Source organism: Gopherus flavomarginatus, chromosome 1 (assembly GCF_025201925.1).
Source record: "Gopherus flavomarginatus isolate rGopFla2 chromosome 1, rGopFla2.mat.asm, whole genome shotgun sequence".
NCBI lineage: Eukaryota > Metazoa > Chordata > Testudines > Testudinidae > Gopherus > Gopherus flavomarginatus.
The window spans coordinates 351,696,596-351,710,701 of NC_066617.1; the positions used below are offsets into that span (position 1 = coordinate 351,696,596).

General features: G+C 39.6%; 1 protein-coding gene across 1 annotated transcript in view; it reads left to right on the plus strand.

Moving 5' to 3' along the window:
* SYTL2 (synaptotagmin like 2) overlaps window positions 1-11,041 on the plus strand; it is a 60,847-nt gene extending 49,806 nt beyond the window's left edge. Inside the window, exons 14-20 of the mRNA XM_050938084.1 lie at window positions 768-937; window positions 1,766-1,868; window positions 3,641-3,811; window positions 5,137-5,215; window positions 6,605-6,704; window positions 7,441-7,646; window positions 9,650-11,041. Of these exons, the coding sequence (XP_050794041.1) occupies window positions 768-937; window positions 1,766-1,868; window positions 3,641-3,811; window positions 5,137-5,215; window positions 6,605-6,704; window positions 7,441-7,646; window positions 9,650-9,795 (975 nt within the window). The 3' untranslated portion in view covers window positions 9,796-11,041. The remainder of the gene's footprint in view (window positions 1-767; window positions 938-1,765; window positions 1,869-3,640; window positions 3,812-5,136; window positions 5,216-6,604; window positions 6,705-7,440; window positions 7,647-9,649) is intronic.
* Window positions 11,042-14,106: the final 3,065 nt, after the last annotated feature.

Here is a 14,106-nt window from a genome sequence, read left to right on the forward strand (position 1 = left end):
TAAACGAAGACTCGGCACACCACATCTGAAAGGTTGCTGACCCCTGATCTAAGTAGAAGAATAGAGGCAACAGATGGATGCTGACAGACTGGGGAGTACAAGGAAACAGTGAGACAATAGTAGTCAGCATGATGGGCAGGGGCCTAAACCATTGCCAAGTTTCCTTTGCAGGCATCGTGACAAAGGAGACTTTTGGGCATTTTGAAGGGGGACAATGAGAATAAAAAGCCATCCACTTGTATATCTGTCTTACCCTTCTTCCAATCCACCTAGGGTGAAACTTTCAAAAGTGATTTAGGTGCCTAGATCATTCTTAGGCATTCTTGAAAATTTTACCCTAATCTCTTTTGGGCATTGATAGAAAACCCGTCACCAGAGTATTGAGGCCCCATTTTCTGTGGGAAAGAAAATATAGAGGCATGAAAATAATATCTGAAGACTGACTGGAATATGCTGTATATGTTGTGCTCTTTACTTTTGTTTCTTGTATATTATGCAATAAATAATACTTTGCGCTTCTACATAGCATCTTTCACTTGAGTTTTTGGAGGCTTACAGACATCTTATAATAACAGCTAGTAAATATTTATCATTGGATGGATTAAAATCTCTTTCAAAGAAAACCATGTTTCAAAAGTACATCTAAGTGGAGTACTGTCTCTGAATAGAGTGCAGATGAATTTCTTAAATATTTCTCACTCTAATAACATAATGTCTGACCAGAAGCATAGACTAAAAGAATGTTTTTTCCCTTTTCATGTGTACAGGTCAGCGGAAGTGTAATGAGCATCTACAGTGGAGACTTTGGCAATGTGGATGTGAAAGGCCACATTCAGTTTGCCATTGATTACGTAGAACAGCTGAAGGAGCTCCATATTTTTGTTTCCCAGTGTAAAGACTTGGCAATTGCAGATGTTAAGAAACAACATTCAGACCCGTAAGTGTAATTAGGGTTGCACAGTTTTTCCTAACACATTATTTTTCCATGCACAAGAAGTGTAGACAGAGCCTTTCAATCACTATTATCTTGGTCTTCAAAAAGAAAACAAAAAGAAGAGAAAATGCGCAAGTGAGGTGTGTGCCACCTTGATTCCTTGCACTGAATTAAACATAAATGGCTGACTAGCTCTACAGATAGAAGTTCCTAGAGATTTTAAGGCTTATTTATAGAGAACACAAAGGCATAACTGTTACACAGGTCAGAAATCACACAGATTGTACATGTGTGTGCATTTACTTCCATAGCAAAGAATAATATAGAAAGCCCAATTTATTAGGAACTTCAAATTCTATTTTTTGATGATCAAATTAATAATCTGCATGGTAAATTCCCCGTTTTGTGTGTCCAGATTTAGATTGGCACATCCAAATATGAGATTTGGATATCCCAGCAAAAAGTCTAGATATTCTGCCCTGGCAAGGGCAGGCGACAAGATGATCCAACAGGTGTCTTCTATCTTTAATTTCTGTGATTCTGAAAAGGACTTTTACTTTTTATGAATAATGTAGAAACCATTAATGTTCATTCTTAAGGCGATTACTTATCGAAAACTCAGACCTACTGAAATGGTAAGTACTGAATGACTTAGAAATCACTAACTGAAGAGCGTACATTACACTATCTGCATTGCTAACCAAGTTTATCTTCTGTAAAACTTGTATTTCACTTTTGGATTTTTGAATTTGGGGAGCGAAAAATTACCATGTCTTGCAGTTTTACACAATGTCTTGTTGCCCTGATCAGTCTGTTTGTTTAAATTTTTAGATATGTAAAGACTTATCTGCTTCCAGAGAAGTACAAGCTGGGGAAAAGGAAGACCTCAGTGAAAAAGAAAACATTGAATCCAGTCTATAATGAAATATTGCGGGTACTTATTTACTATTTACTAGGTGAACACATAAATGATGCAAATGTACATCTTGAAATACCAAGAATTGAGATTTTTTCAAGGCCCCATATTCATGTGGCCCCGAAATAGAATCCTCCATTTTTATTCTGTGTTGAGTATTTTAAGTGGCGTTGTGGAATGTTTTTCCAGTTTGATACCTTAGATTCAGGATTTTAGCGTTCAGAGAAAAGGAGAGACAGTAATATAATTAGCACTTTACGTCCATAGATTGCAAGACACTTTCCAAAGCAAGGCTATTATTTTCATTTCACAGATAAGGGAAACTGAAGCACAGAGCAAGTCAATGGCAAAAATTTCTTGAAGCCTCAGTCTAACTATACATACTATTCCATACTGTGCTCTTTCTTATTGCCCAGTATTGTAGTATGTAGCTGCCCCCTTGTGTTCAAGCATGGCACTACCTGCACTCGCTCCCTCAGTTTCCTTTCCCAAGATGGGTCTCCTTGGCTCTCCACACACAGGTCCATGCTGGAGATGTAGCTTGGCCCTCTGTTCAAATCACAAACAAATGTAATCCCAGAAGTCCAGCTGAAAGTCCCAGTAAACAAAAAGGTTTTCCTGTCCTTTTATGGATTCTCTTCAGCAGGCTTTCTAGGCCCTATTCTCAGTCCTTTTCTGGCTACCTTTGAGTCTTCCCACATAAGAACGGCCATACTGGGTCAGACCAAGGGTCCATTCAGCCCAGAATCCTGTCTTCTGACCATGGCCAATGCCAGGTGCCCCCGAGGGAGTGAATCTAACAGGCAATGATCAAGTGATCTCTCTCCTGCCATCCATCTCCACCCTCTGACTAACAGAGGCTAGTTCATATAGAGTACTGGCCTCCAGGATGGTTCCCTTGGAGTATCTGGCCTCCTGCAGACTCTGGTTCAGGGTCTACCACAGCAGCTTGTTTGCTCCCTGTGTTTCCAACCCAGTCTCAGCTCTCTCAGTCCTTCTGTAAGGCCCAGTTGTCCATTAAGCTGTCCCTTGATCCCAATAAGCTAGAAAGCAGCTAACTTACTGTGGCACAGGTGGGACCAGACATTCTGTGACACCCAGTGTATCCTTTTCTTTCACTTATACATGTATTTCCTCAACTAGCATTGGACAGAGTGACTTGGTTTCTGAAAACAGGTATGGAGGGAAGTATGGTCTAGTGGTCTGAGCACAGGGTTGGAGATCAGGCACTCCTGAGTTCTGTTCTAAACTCGCCATTGACTTGTGTAACCTCAGTAAGTAGCTTAACTTCTCCATCTGCAAAATGGGGATAATTTTTCGCTAGCTCACAGGAGTGCGGTGAAGATTAAATAACTGTGTGTACAGATATTTGAAGATAGCTGGCCAAGTATTATTCAGTATGTTTGGATATACTGAATTGTATGTACTGATTTTTCTGTATTTCTTATTAACGAACGTGAGATGAATATGAATTTAAACTCTTTGAACTAGTCTCAAATATGTACAGTGGCCATAATTTTCTACATGTCTCTGTTGGACCTAAATGGGTTGTTGCATGGATTTCCCAGTATGATTGGCCTTCTCCTAATCTCAATCACTCCTAGATTCTTGTGTTGATGAAATAGTCTCTTTCACAGGTGCTGCTGAACCTGCTGGCTTTAAGTGGTTTCCATTATATTCAGGGTTTACAGTTTGGTTCAGTGGCTCTCAGCACCCCCACTGTACAATTTGTTCCAGCATCTCTGCTGCCTTGTTTAAATTGTAATTCTTTTGCTTCACTCTTCTTGCAGTATAAAATTGACAAGGCACTGGTGAAGACCCAGAGACTGAATCTCTCTGTCTGGCACAATGACACCTTTGGGCGCAATAGTTTCCTAGGTGAGGTGGAACTTGATTTGGGAACATGGGACTGGAATGACAAACTGAAGAAGCAGATGAACTGGTTCCTGCTTAAGCCTAGGGTAAGTTCTTAGGTGTTTGTATTGTATGTATGAATGAGACATGATCTCTATCCAGTCATGGGCTTCTGCCCATCTTTATATTCTGAGGTCCCCCATTCTCTCATTTTTTCCTGCTTGAGCATTTTTGTTGTGGCCACAGTTATAGAAATGCTTCTTGCAGGCAGGCAGATAAGACATACAATTTTGAGACCTTTCCTTGTGCCAATGAGTGGCTGGCCAGTAAGGATGCTTTCAGAGAGAAGCAGCTTGTACTCCTAGGAGTCTGACTCTGTTCTCTCGACCAGCCTGAGGAGCGGGAATCCCAAGTTGAACTTCCAGGCTTTGTGGCCACATAATATTACTGGAGGCATAGACCATCAATTGCATCCCCTTGCAGATAGAATAATTTGTATATACAGGATACATATTAAAATGATGCTACGCTTGATTCAAGGACATGTCTTCCAGAGAACACTGTACTGGTTTAGCTAAAGGCTGTGTGGGCACTCTCAACTTGGTTTGCAACTGGCTTAAGTCAATTCTAGCTAAATTTTAAATAAACCACTATTTCTAAATCGAATTGTGTCCACACAGTCTTTTTGCATTGGTTTAACTAAATTGGTTTAAAATTTTCTGCAAGTAGGTAGGTAAAGCGTTAGCCAAAAGCCAAAGAGATGGCAAGTGGTCTTCTAATTAAAGTAGTTCTACAGGATAGTAACAAGCATCCTATCAGCTTAGAGCCTACCTATTTTTGAAAGTTGCTTTGGTATTTTAGTCTGCATGTTACTTTTTACAGTGCTCAAAAGTGGGCTAGGTGCTTCCCAATGCACATAAGAAAAGGTTACTGCTCCGAAGAGCATATGTTCTAAATTTAGACATGACACAATGAAAGATGGGAGGGCAGCAAAACTGTGGAGAAATCTCTTTTGAGAATGATCTACAATCATAGGGCTTTATCAGTACCTTAGCAAAAGAGACACCTATCTGCATCTGAAGGTGCACTCCAGGGGTTAAACTTCTCCCATAAACTCTTGTTTGCCTGCAAACTGAGGAAGATCTAAAGGTAAGAATGCAAGAAAATCTTCAGTTGGCAATAGAGAAATTCTGCTTCACATTATAATTCACTAAAACCTATCACTCCTGTAGAAAACTTTTGCATACCAACTTGTACATGTAATCTATAATGGCTACCCATGTGTGTGAAGTGGAATTTCTAATAAGTATCAAAGTAGAATTTCCTGCTTTCTGGCATTGCCTCATTACAAGTGAAATACACAAGGAATGCTATAAAAGGGGGTATTGTATTACACTAGGATGTGACCAGAGTTTTTTGTTTTAATTTTCAGACTCCAGCAGCAGCTCTTGAACTAGAGAACAGAGGAGAGATTAAACTAGCCCTTCAGTATGTCCCACAGCCTGTCGGGAGTATGTGCTCATTCTTTATTTTGTTTTTGTTTGTTTTGGTTTTTTTAGTTTCAATAGCCTCTTGGGAATATATTTCCCAAAGTTCAACTACTTTTTTCCTAAAGAGTAGACATTTTTCTATAGAATCAAGCTTACCTGACCATGAACTCACTTCAGGACCATGACTTATTCAGTGTTTTTTATTAAGGAAGCAAAGACACTCTTGTTAGTATGACAAGAAAGATTCCAAGATTGTCACTCCAAAGTCTAGAATGTGTCTGAATCAGAATTAAGTGATGGAAACTGCTACAAGCACAATTGAGAGCTCTTTTTGTTTTACAGTATCATCAGGCTCAATCATCATTGGGATTTAGTCAGTTACCATTCAGTTTAAGTTCTCAGATATTTTCAGCTTTTTTTTATACCCACGATGTTAGGAATTACACCTGGATGACAGCATGAGCTTTTAATGACTAGTTGGATTACATACCGAACTCAGCAGCAGGAATGAGATCCTGCTTCGCCACTAGTTACTGAGTGGTCATTAATAGGCAGGCAAACAGCCGTATGCTAAGCAAACAGTAGTTGTGTACTGAGCTCAAGAGGCAGTGGATGTGGGAAAGAACAATAATTGCTTAGTACCTAGTTTATAATAGTGATAATGATCTGAGTCTGTTGTTATCTGACAATAATTGGCTGGGGTGGGCTGGCAGCAAAGCAAAGGACTTTTAATTTAACAAGTCAGCCAATAAGAAACAAATTCACTCCTTCCTGTCAGCAGCTTTGGTAGCTGAGTTGGGCCTGATGGAGGCAATTAGGAAGTAATAAGAAGAGTAGAGGAATCCTCTCAAGATCAGATCAGTGACCATTTAGATGCTTTGGCAATGTGCACTTAAATCTTATTTTTGGGTGCTCATTGAGTATTAGTTCACACCAGCTGCAGGCAGGTAAGTTGTAAAGCTGGCCCCAGCTGTGCTAGTGTGTATGCAAAATAAGCAAATTGTGCACCTATTTACTATTTCCCAGTGTCTGCCTACAAAAGAGAGGGAAAGTATTAGAGCATAGGCGTTACCTCACCCACCATTGAAATTTCGCCATATCTGAGGAGGAATGTGGCACAGTACAACAGCAAGTGAGGATTTGGGACAGGAAGTCTAGAATAACCTCATCCAACTGAAACTACAGGGGAATGCACCTGCCCTTCTTCTGTCTGCTTTCTTTGGGGTTTGTTTGGCATACATACAGTACAAATGGAATGATGGAGGCATGCCTTTGTTTGGTATGATGGCTGTGAATTTATTTCCTCCCAAATTTATACAGTCACCTTCTCTGACTTCTTCCCTCCTTTTGCCGCTAACATTTAATTTCTAAAGTGAGTGAATATTGGTTTCCTATTTGTCTCTTCCAAAGGTAACAAGACCCCGTCCACTGGAGAGGTCCACATCTGGGTGAAGGAATGCAATGACCTCCCTCTCCTGAGAGGCAACAAGATCAACTCTTTTGTTAAATGGTAACTGCAACAGTGGGATGAATAAAATTATGCTAATTAATCTTCCCTTAATTTGTGCATGTGAGAGTGAGAGACTTCCCAGATGCTGCCTTGCAAGATGCCCTGTAGGGCTGATGCATTTCACTCACCCATCGGACACAATGTATCTGGCGAGTTCCAACCTTGCACTTTATGCCCCGACTTCCTGGTTGACTGACTGGCTAGTCAAAACTGACTGCCATTCCCATCAACCACTAGGACTAACTCTAATGCAACTAGCTTTATTTATTGTGCCTTTTAAACAAACCAGGTTGGAGTGGGTGGATGGATGTCCTACTTGGAGGGAAGCCATGCAGTAGGAGGGAAAACCGCCCTGTCTCCTCTCCCTTCCTCCTGGCAGGGGATTATAAAGCCATAGGGAGGGCATTAGAGACCAAGTGGCTGAGGAATCTCTGGCAGCAGCAAGGCAAGCAGGGCACTCACTGGCTGGAAACCAATAACTGAGTTCTCCTAAGCCTCCTCCCTGTCCCATCCATCTATCTCTTCCATCTTCTGAGGTGTAGAGGTGATTAGTTCCACCAGTCCTGACCTCAGGCTCTCTGAAGAGGGTGGGCACGTTTCCTCTTCCCCCAGTCTCAGAGCCCATAGTATATTAATGAGAATGTCAACCTGTAGATATATTATTCATATAAAAGAGAATGTTAATGTAGCCCTCAGTCTTTTTAATATAATCTGCCAGTGTTTTCTCTTTCCAAAGTACCATTCTTCCAGATACTAGTAGGAAAAGTCGCCAGAAAACAAGAGCAGTGGCGAAAACTACAAACCCAGTGTTCAACCACACCATGGTTTACGATGGCTTTAGAGCTGATGATTTGAAAGAAGCATGTGTAGAACTTACAGTCTGGGACCACAACAAACTAGCCAATCACTTTCTGGGAGGTCTCAGGATAGGAATGGGAACAGGTACTGATCATTTATTAAATTAATCCTTAACTTGCAAAATACAACCTGGATTTCCATTTACTTGTCTTGTCTCTCCATTTTTCCCTCTGTGTACAAAATATCACTGAGTGAACTTGCAGGCATTAGGCTTCATTTAGAAAGTCACCTTTCATGCAGCGGGGATCCCAAAATGCAATACACAGTTACAGAGCAGGAGTAGAGTCCTGTTAGGGGTTCAGGCAAGTTAGAGAAGATCTCAGATTAGACTAGAAATCTTATGTCTCTCTTTCCATAAATGTACATAGCACTTTACAAAGCACAGAATACACAGTCTCTGCACCAAAAAACTTGCTATCTATTGTTGAACTGATTCAGACACACAACCCTGATGTGAAGATGGCAGTGCTCAGAGGAGGGATTAATGGAAGAAGGGGGTTTAAAGGGAATTGAGGAAGGGAAGGGGTGCATATGGGAGAAATGTGAAGTGTATTTCAGCAGAAGGGGCAAGGTAAGAGTGAAGTTTGGTGGATAGAAAATGATAGAGATTGGTAAAAATGGAGGTGGGGAAAGAAGGAAATAAAAATGCAGATATATGTTGAGGCAAGATTGGAGGAGGCCTGGAAGATGAGGTTTGCAGAGGTTGAATATGAGGCAGTATAAAAAACAGGAAGTCAGAAAAGGGACTCAGAGAAGTGACATGACCAGAGCAGCAAAAGAAAAAAAAGAGGAATTTAGCATATAATAAATGTAAAGCAGAAAACCTCAATTTCTAAGGTGTTTCTTCCACTCTTTTCTTGTGTGCACTACTTGGCTATTAGCATGACAGATTCTCTCCCTCCTCCCACCACATCCCCCTGTGGAAACCCAGTTAAGTGAAATCTTAGCAAGGTTATTGCTAAATCTTTCTAAGTTTGCAAAAATACATTTATTTTCCCTGAGGTGTACCCCATTTGGTAAATCTATCTCTGAACATTAATAATGTGGCTGAATAATCTTGAAATTTAGTTACACATGCTAAGATAGGGATAATTAAATCAGACATTGCAGAATCATGAAGTAAATTCCCATCTAGTGTTGAGAATAGATCCTGTTATTAGAACTGTGTGAAATTTTGCTAAAATTAGTATGTTCCCAAATACTCAAGGTTTTGTTTCAAGGAGAAATTTGGCCTTCTTTCTTGACAGTAAAAATTGTGAGTGTTGAAAATAAACTACATTTTAAAATTAAAATATGAATATTCCCTAAGTGAACTTGATTCCCCCCCCCCCCCCGATCCTCTTTGTTACTTTTATAGTGAAACCATCTCACTGCAAAATGACAATTCAGCCCATGGAGAGGAGATGCCTTCTTTCCCCAAACTGAAGACAACAAGTGTTTAAAGTCTCTTTAGCAAACTCATGGAAAAGTGACTTTTCCCAGAGAAGAGAATTTCTTAGCACAGTTTATTAGGATTACAATAGTCAAAAGCAAATTTAAAAATAAATATAAATTGGGGTCACAAATTTCAAACTTGGCTCCTGAAATTAAGCAGCTAAACTTACATTTTGGTATCTGAATCAGTGACCTGAAGCTATTTTTTTTTTCTTCCCAAGAGGTACTGAGTGACCCCAGCTTCTGTCAATGGGAAAATCAGGCCACTGATTTAGATGCTGAACTTTAGGCACCGAAGTTTGAAAATCTTGACTGACTTTCTTATTCACTAGGGATCCTGACAAGATGAGCTAATAAATAGCAAACAAGAAAAACCAAACACATGAGAATACTGAGATATTATCTAGTTCCTATGTAGGCACAACTCCCATTAATTGGATTTGATGGGAGTTGTACATGTACAGAAAATGCAGAATCACACCATGAAAATTGTCAGCTAACTCTGTAGGGAAGGTCAAATGCTTTCAGAAGAGGGGGGAAATTAATGATTTTTGTTCATGTGTGGAGATTTGCCCTATAGTCTTAACTGTGGTGGCAATTTTGAAAAAGTGCTTAAAGTTTCCTTTTAAATAATGTCGTATGTTTTTTTTAAGGCAAAAGCTATGGTATTGCAGTGGACTGGATGGACTCCACTTTAGAGGAAACCACCCTATGGGAGAGAATGATGAGCTCGCCAAACACATGGGTAGAAGATACACTGCCACTCCGGATGCTAATGGTAGCAAAGCTAACAAAATAAGATGACTTTCTAATTGCTAGTGTCCAAAGTGTTTACTTGTTGGATCTTGGGAGCGGAAGGAAATAATAAAATGGGGAACTTGGAGGAATTCTATAAAAGTGTGTGTACTACAGTAGATCTGTAGACAGCCTCTGTTCTGTTGTTTTATTTTGTGCTGCTAAACGTTACTACGTAATGCAAATTAAACTTTTCTGCTTTCAGATTATTTTTTAAACTAACGGCTTTTTACTTCTTGCTCACTGAAAATGAATTAAATAAAGAATATACTATTGAAATTCAGTGGTCCAATTACCAGGGCTGTGTTTTGTGTGTGGTCACCTAGAATAGTGAAAAATGTTGGTGATTTGCTAAATAATGCACCCAAAACCAAAACCTAAAAAAACAACAACTTTGTCTATTTCCCAGGGTCTTTTGTGTGGCATTTAAAATAAGCTGACAATAGGTCGCTATAGTCATATTCACTGTGTGTTTGCAGCTTAATTTTAATGGTATGTTCAAGTCTCTGGTGGTTACACCCTTTGCTAGAGTTCATGACGGGGAATTCCATCTCTAGTTTTAAGCTCTCAGAGCTTGAGATCTTTATCTATCGATATAAGCATTCTATGAAGAGTGGTGATATTGAGCTCAATCCTATAGAGTGCTGAATTTCCACACGTTCAGGATCAGGGCCATAAAGAGGGTTTGACTGTATACGTAGTACATATACTAGTGGTTTCGTTTTATCTCTAAATTATGGATTCTGTATGGAAGCAATGAAGTTGAATTTACTGTATTTAAATGTTACTCTGAAGGATCTCTTCACCCATTAAGTTGCTCATTTTATTATTGATGAATAAATTGTATATTTATTTTACACGTATACACTATCTGTACCCAAGTGTGTTGTTGGATTGTTCTTTTGGGTGTGTCAAGACTTCTGTATGCACTTTGGTGCCACCACTACAACACAGCAGAAATTGGGTAGTTCCTTAAAGAACCTACACCGTATGAAATAGCAAGCAAATTTCAATCCTATAGCATTGTATTTAACTAAAAGTTTGAATGTAAAAAACATATAAATGTATTGTTCTTACACTGTTTTTAACTAAAAGCAGCCTATTAAAGCTACAGTTGTGTTCAGAGAAGTAACTGCTCAATTAAAATACACATCTAATCAATTATACTAGATTTGCATTTCATATATCTGTGAAATTTTCATATTGCATTATTGAAAGTCACAGTACTCAAAATAAATGCATATGATACACTTGTGTATTTATTTATTGCAACTACTATAGGTCTAGAATCTGGTAATGCATCCTACACTTTATTAAATTTACGAATATGAATCAAGGGGGAAATTTTGAGAATTTCAAAAGTCACTAAAGCAGTTAAGTGCCCAATTCCCATTTACTTTCAATAGAAATTGAGTGCCTAATAACATGAGGCATTTTGGGTGGAATTTTTCAGAAGCACCCATGTAGGGTCATGGTTGCACTGCCTCCAACCAACTTTGAAATCTGGATATTTCTGAAGCTTAGAGGTACAATAATTGCCTGTTGTATCTTTTTATATGTTAAAAAAACTTTCTGAACTGAGGAGTGTATGTGCATAATTAATCTTTTTGGAGTCACACTACATTCTGATTTGTTTGACATGAGGAGGTGCATATTTTTATAAAGGACATTTACCTGCACATTTGGTTGCACATGCAGAAGTGGATTATTGTGTGCACTATCTGCAACATTCCACTAGCTAACTTACAAAATACGCACTTATATGTTTGTGTGTGCAACTGAGAACTTGTCTACAAGGTGCGTTAGTGTATACCAGCATGTTGCGCATGAGCTGTCTGTGTGATCCCTGATGTGCAGCGATCATAGAGTATCAGGGTTGGAAGGGACCTCAGGAGGTCATCTAGTCCAACCCCCTGCTCAAAGCAGGACCAATCCCCAGACAGTTTTTTTTTGTGTTTGTTTTTTTTATGTAGCGCTATTTCAAACCAAGTTATGTCAGTGCATACTAGAAAACCTCTAGTGTGAGCCAATAGAGTCCACAAAGAAGTTAGTGTGGGACAGGCTTGTGAACACTAGAATTTACATCTCAGCTGGGGCACACTAATGCACCACATAGACAAGTCCTTTAATATATTATTTCTGTTTAAAAATAGTTTCAGGAGCTTATAGGATTGGAACAGGGTATCTTTGGACTGAAACTCTTCAGCCAGTGAGCCATGTAATCTTTTGGACAGACAGACATATCTGGAAGTGCTCAAATTAGGATAACCAGACCAAACCTTTGATCAGTTAGAATAGTAATCAAATATCCCATTTTTCCTTAATCATTCTTGGTATTGATACTAAGAATATAATGCAGCTACCTCAAAAGCCAGTGCTCACCAGTACTCAAAATACATCATTATCATAATTTTATTTTAGATTTAAATTTTTTTTAAAAACCCACCTCTGCAGACGCTTTCCATGATCAAGTAATTAATTACACTTGCAATCATCTGGCTAACCAACAGCATTAAACAATCCTATATAAATTAACTTGAACAGCCAATAAACCAAAGGAACAAAACAGACCCTTTAGCCCCTGTCAGGACCACAGCCTCAAACTTCCCCCAAAATCTTGGCAAATACATCGCTTTTGTAGCATGCCCAGAAGATTAAGTACTTTCCAGACCAGCACAATGGGATTTTTTCCACTAAGGCAAAAATGAGTCACCATATCAAACGTGCCACCTTGAAGCCTCCAGTGAACTATGCAAAGTCAACTGAGCCAGTCTCAACATAGCCTTTTAAAATACAGCAGTGCTCAGTAGTGCAGTGTTAAGAAGACTCTATTGGTATCTTCAAGAAAGATTGGTTCACAGCCTGTTGATTTCAGTGGGCTCTGGCTCAGATGCTAAAGCTATTACTTTCCTATCTTTCAACAGCTAAGTTTACTAAGCTTTAATGTTGTTTTACAGTGTAACCTCATACCATAAAAGGAAAATACACTGGCTTCCATAAGCCTTTTCAGTCGACTATACAGCGGTGCAAAGAAATGCAACAAATCAAATATTGAAGAAATTGCATTGTGTTTGGAAAACACATGGCAATAAAATGGCATATGGCTTTATTTACAACATTGGAGCCTTAAAATTCTCTGTCCGGAAAACTGGCTTTTTCTTTTTAAATTGTTTTAACAGGAACTTAGTATTAATCAGTGCACTTACCTTGCGAGCACTAAGAATTTTAACTCTCAAGGAATGTTGTGATGAAGAGACCTAATATTTTTAAAACTGCATTTAACGAAAGTATTTACTTATTCGTAATAGTTCCTTGAAAATCCTTCACCTAACCAATATGGACTTTTTAATACTATATGTGCAAACAACCCTACACTAAAGCACTATGCACCTCAGACTAAGCTACTAACATTTGCTTTGACAGAAAAAAGCCTAGAGGAATTTGTTTTTGATATCTAGGGTTCAGCTGTCAAGACAGAAGGCTTCAGGAAGCCAACTTCCTTGTTTGTTTTGCTTGGGTCTGTCTCCACTGCAGCTGAGAGCAAGTGGGTAGCCAGCCTTGCACTAGCTTGGACTGAGCTAGTGCACTAAGAGCAGTGACACCATTGTGGTAGCAGCAGAGACTTGGGTTAGCCAACCAAGGTTAGACCCAGGGGTCAGGTGTGTCACCTGTGGCACAACATCCACACTGCTGTTTTTACGGAGCTAGCTTGGGCTGAGCTAGCGCGAGTTTGTCTATCCAGGCTGGAAGACTCACTCCTAGCTGGGGCGGAGACATACTCTGCTACCCTGCAGTCAAAAGGAAGAAGGCTTCCAAGTCATCCATAGCCAGGTCTCTTGGGGCATGTAGTTGAGACCCAATACAAGAAGGCAAAAGACAACCTTCTCGGAAAGTGCGTGCCAGTGAGTCAATAGCAGTCTTGAATTAAACTCCAGTTATGCTTTATGAAGGAGGCTGTAAGCAGTTGTGTCCATCACTTTTTAAGATAATAGATACCTGATGTCTGTTCTTCCACTGAACTTTCCTTCCAGCAAAACTGTCACAAGCTGTAGTACATCAGCGATTCTGATGAGTCTAAAGTGCCTACTATATTTTAAAAACATTGCTGTCAAGGCTGATTCCTCACTCTGGCACTTCGAGTGCAGAAGGTGGGGGCCCACAAGCATTCTAAAAATTAATACTAGCCACTCCAGGCTTGTATTAAATTCCCAAGGTTACAGCTTTTCTCTGACCTTGGATGGTGGATGCTGCCACCACCCAAAACCCCTTTAAGGACCCCAGAAGGCACACTTGGGAATTCCTTCCTGTGGGGTAC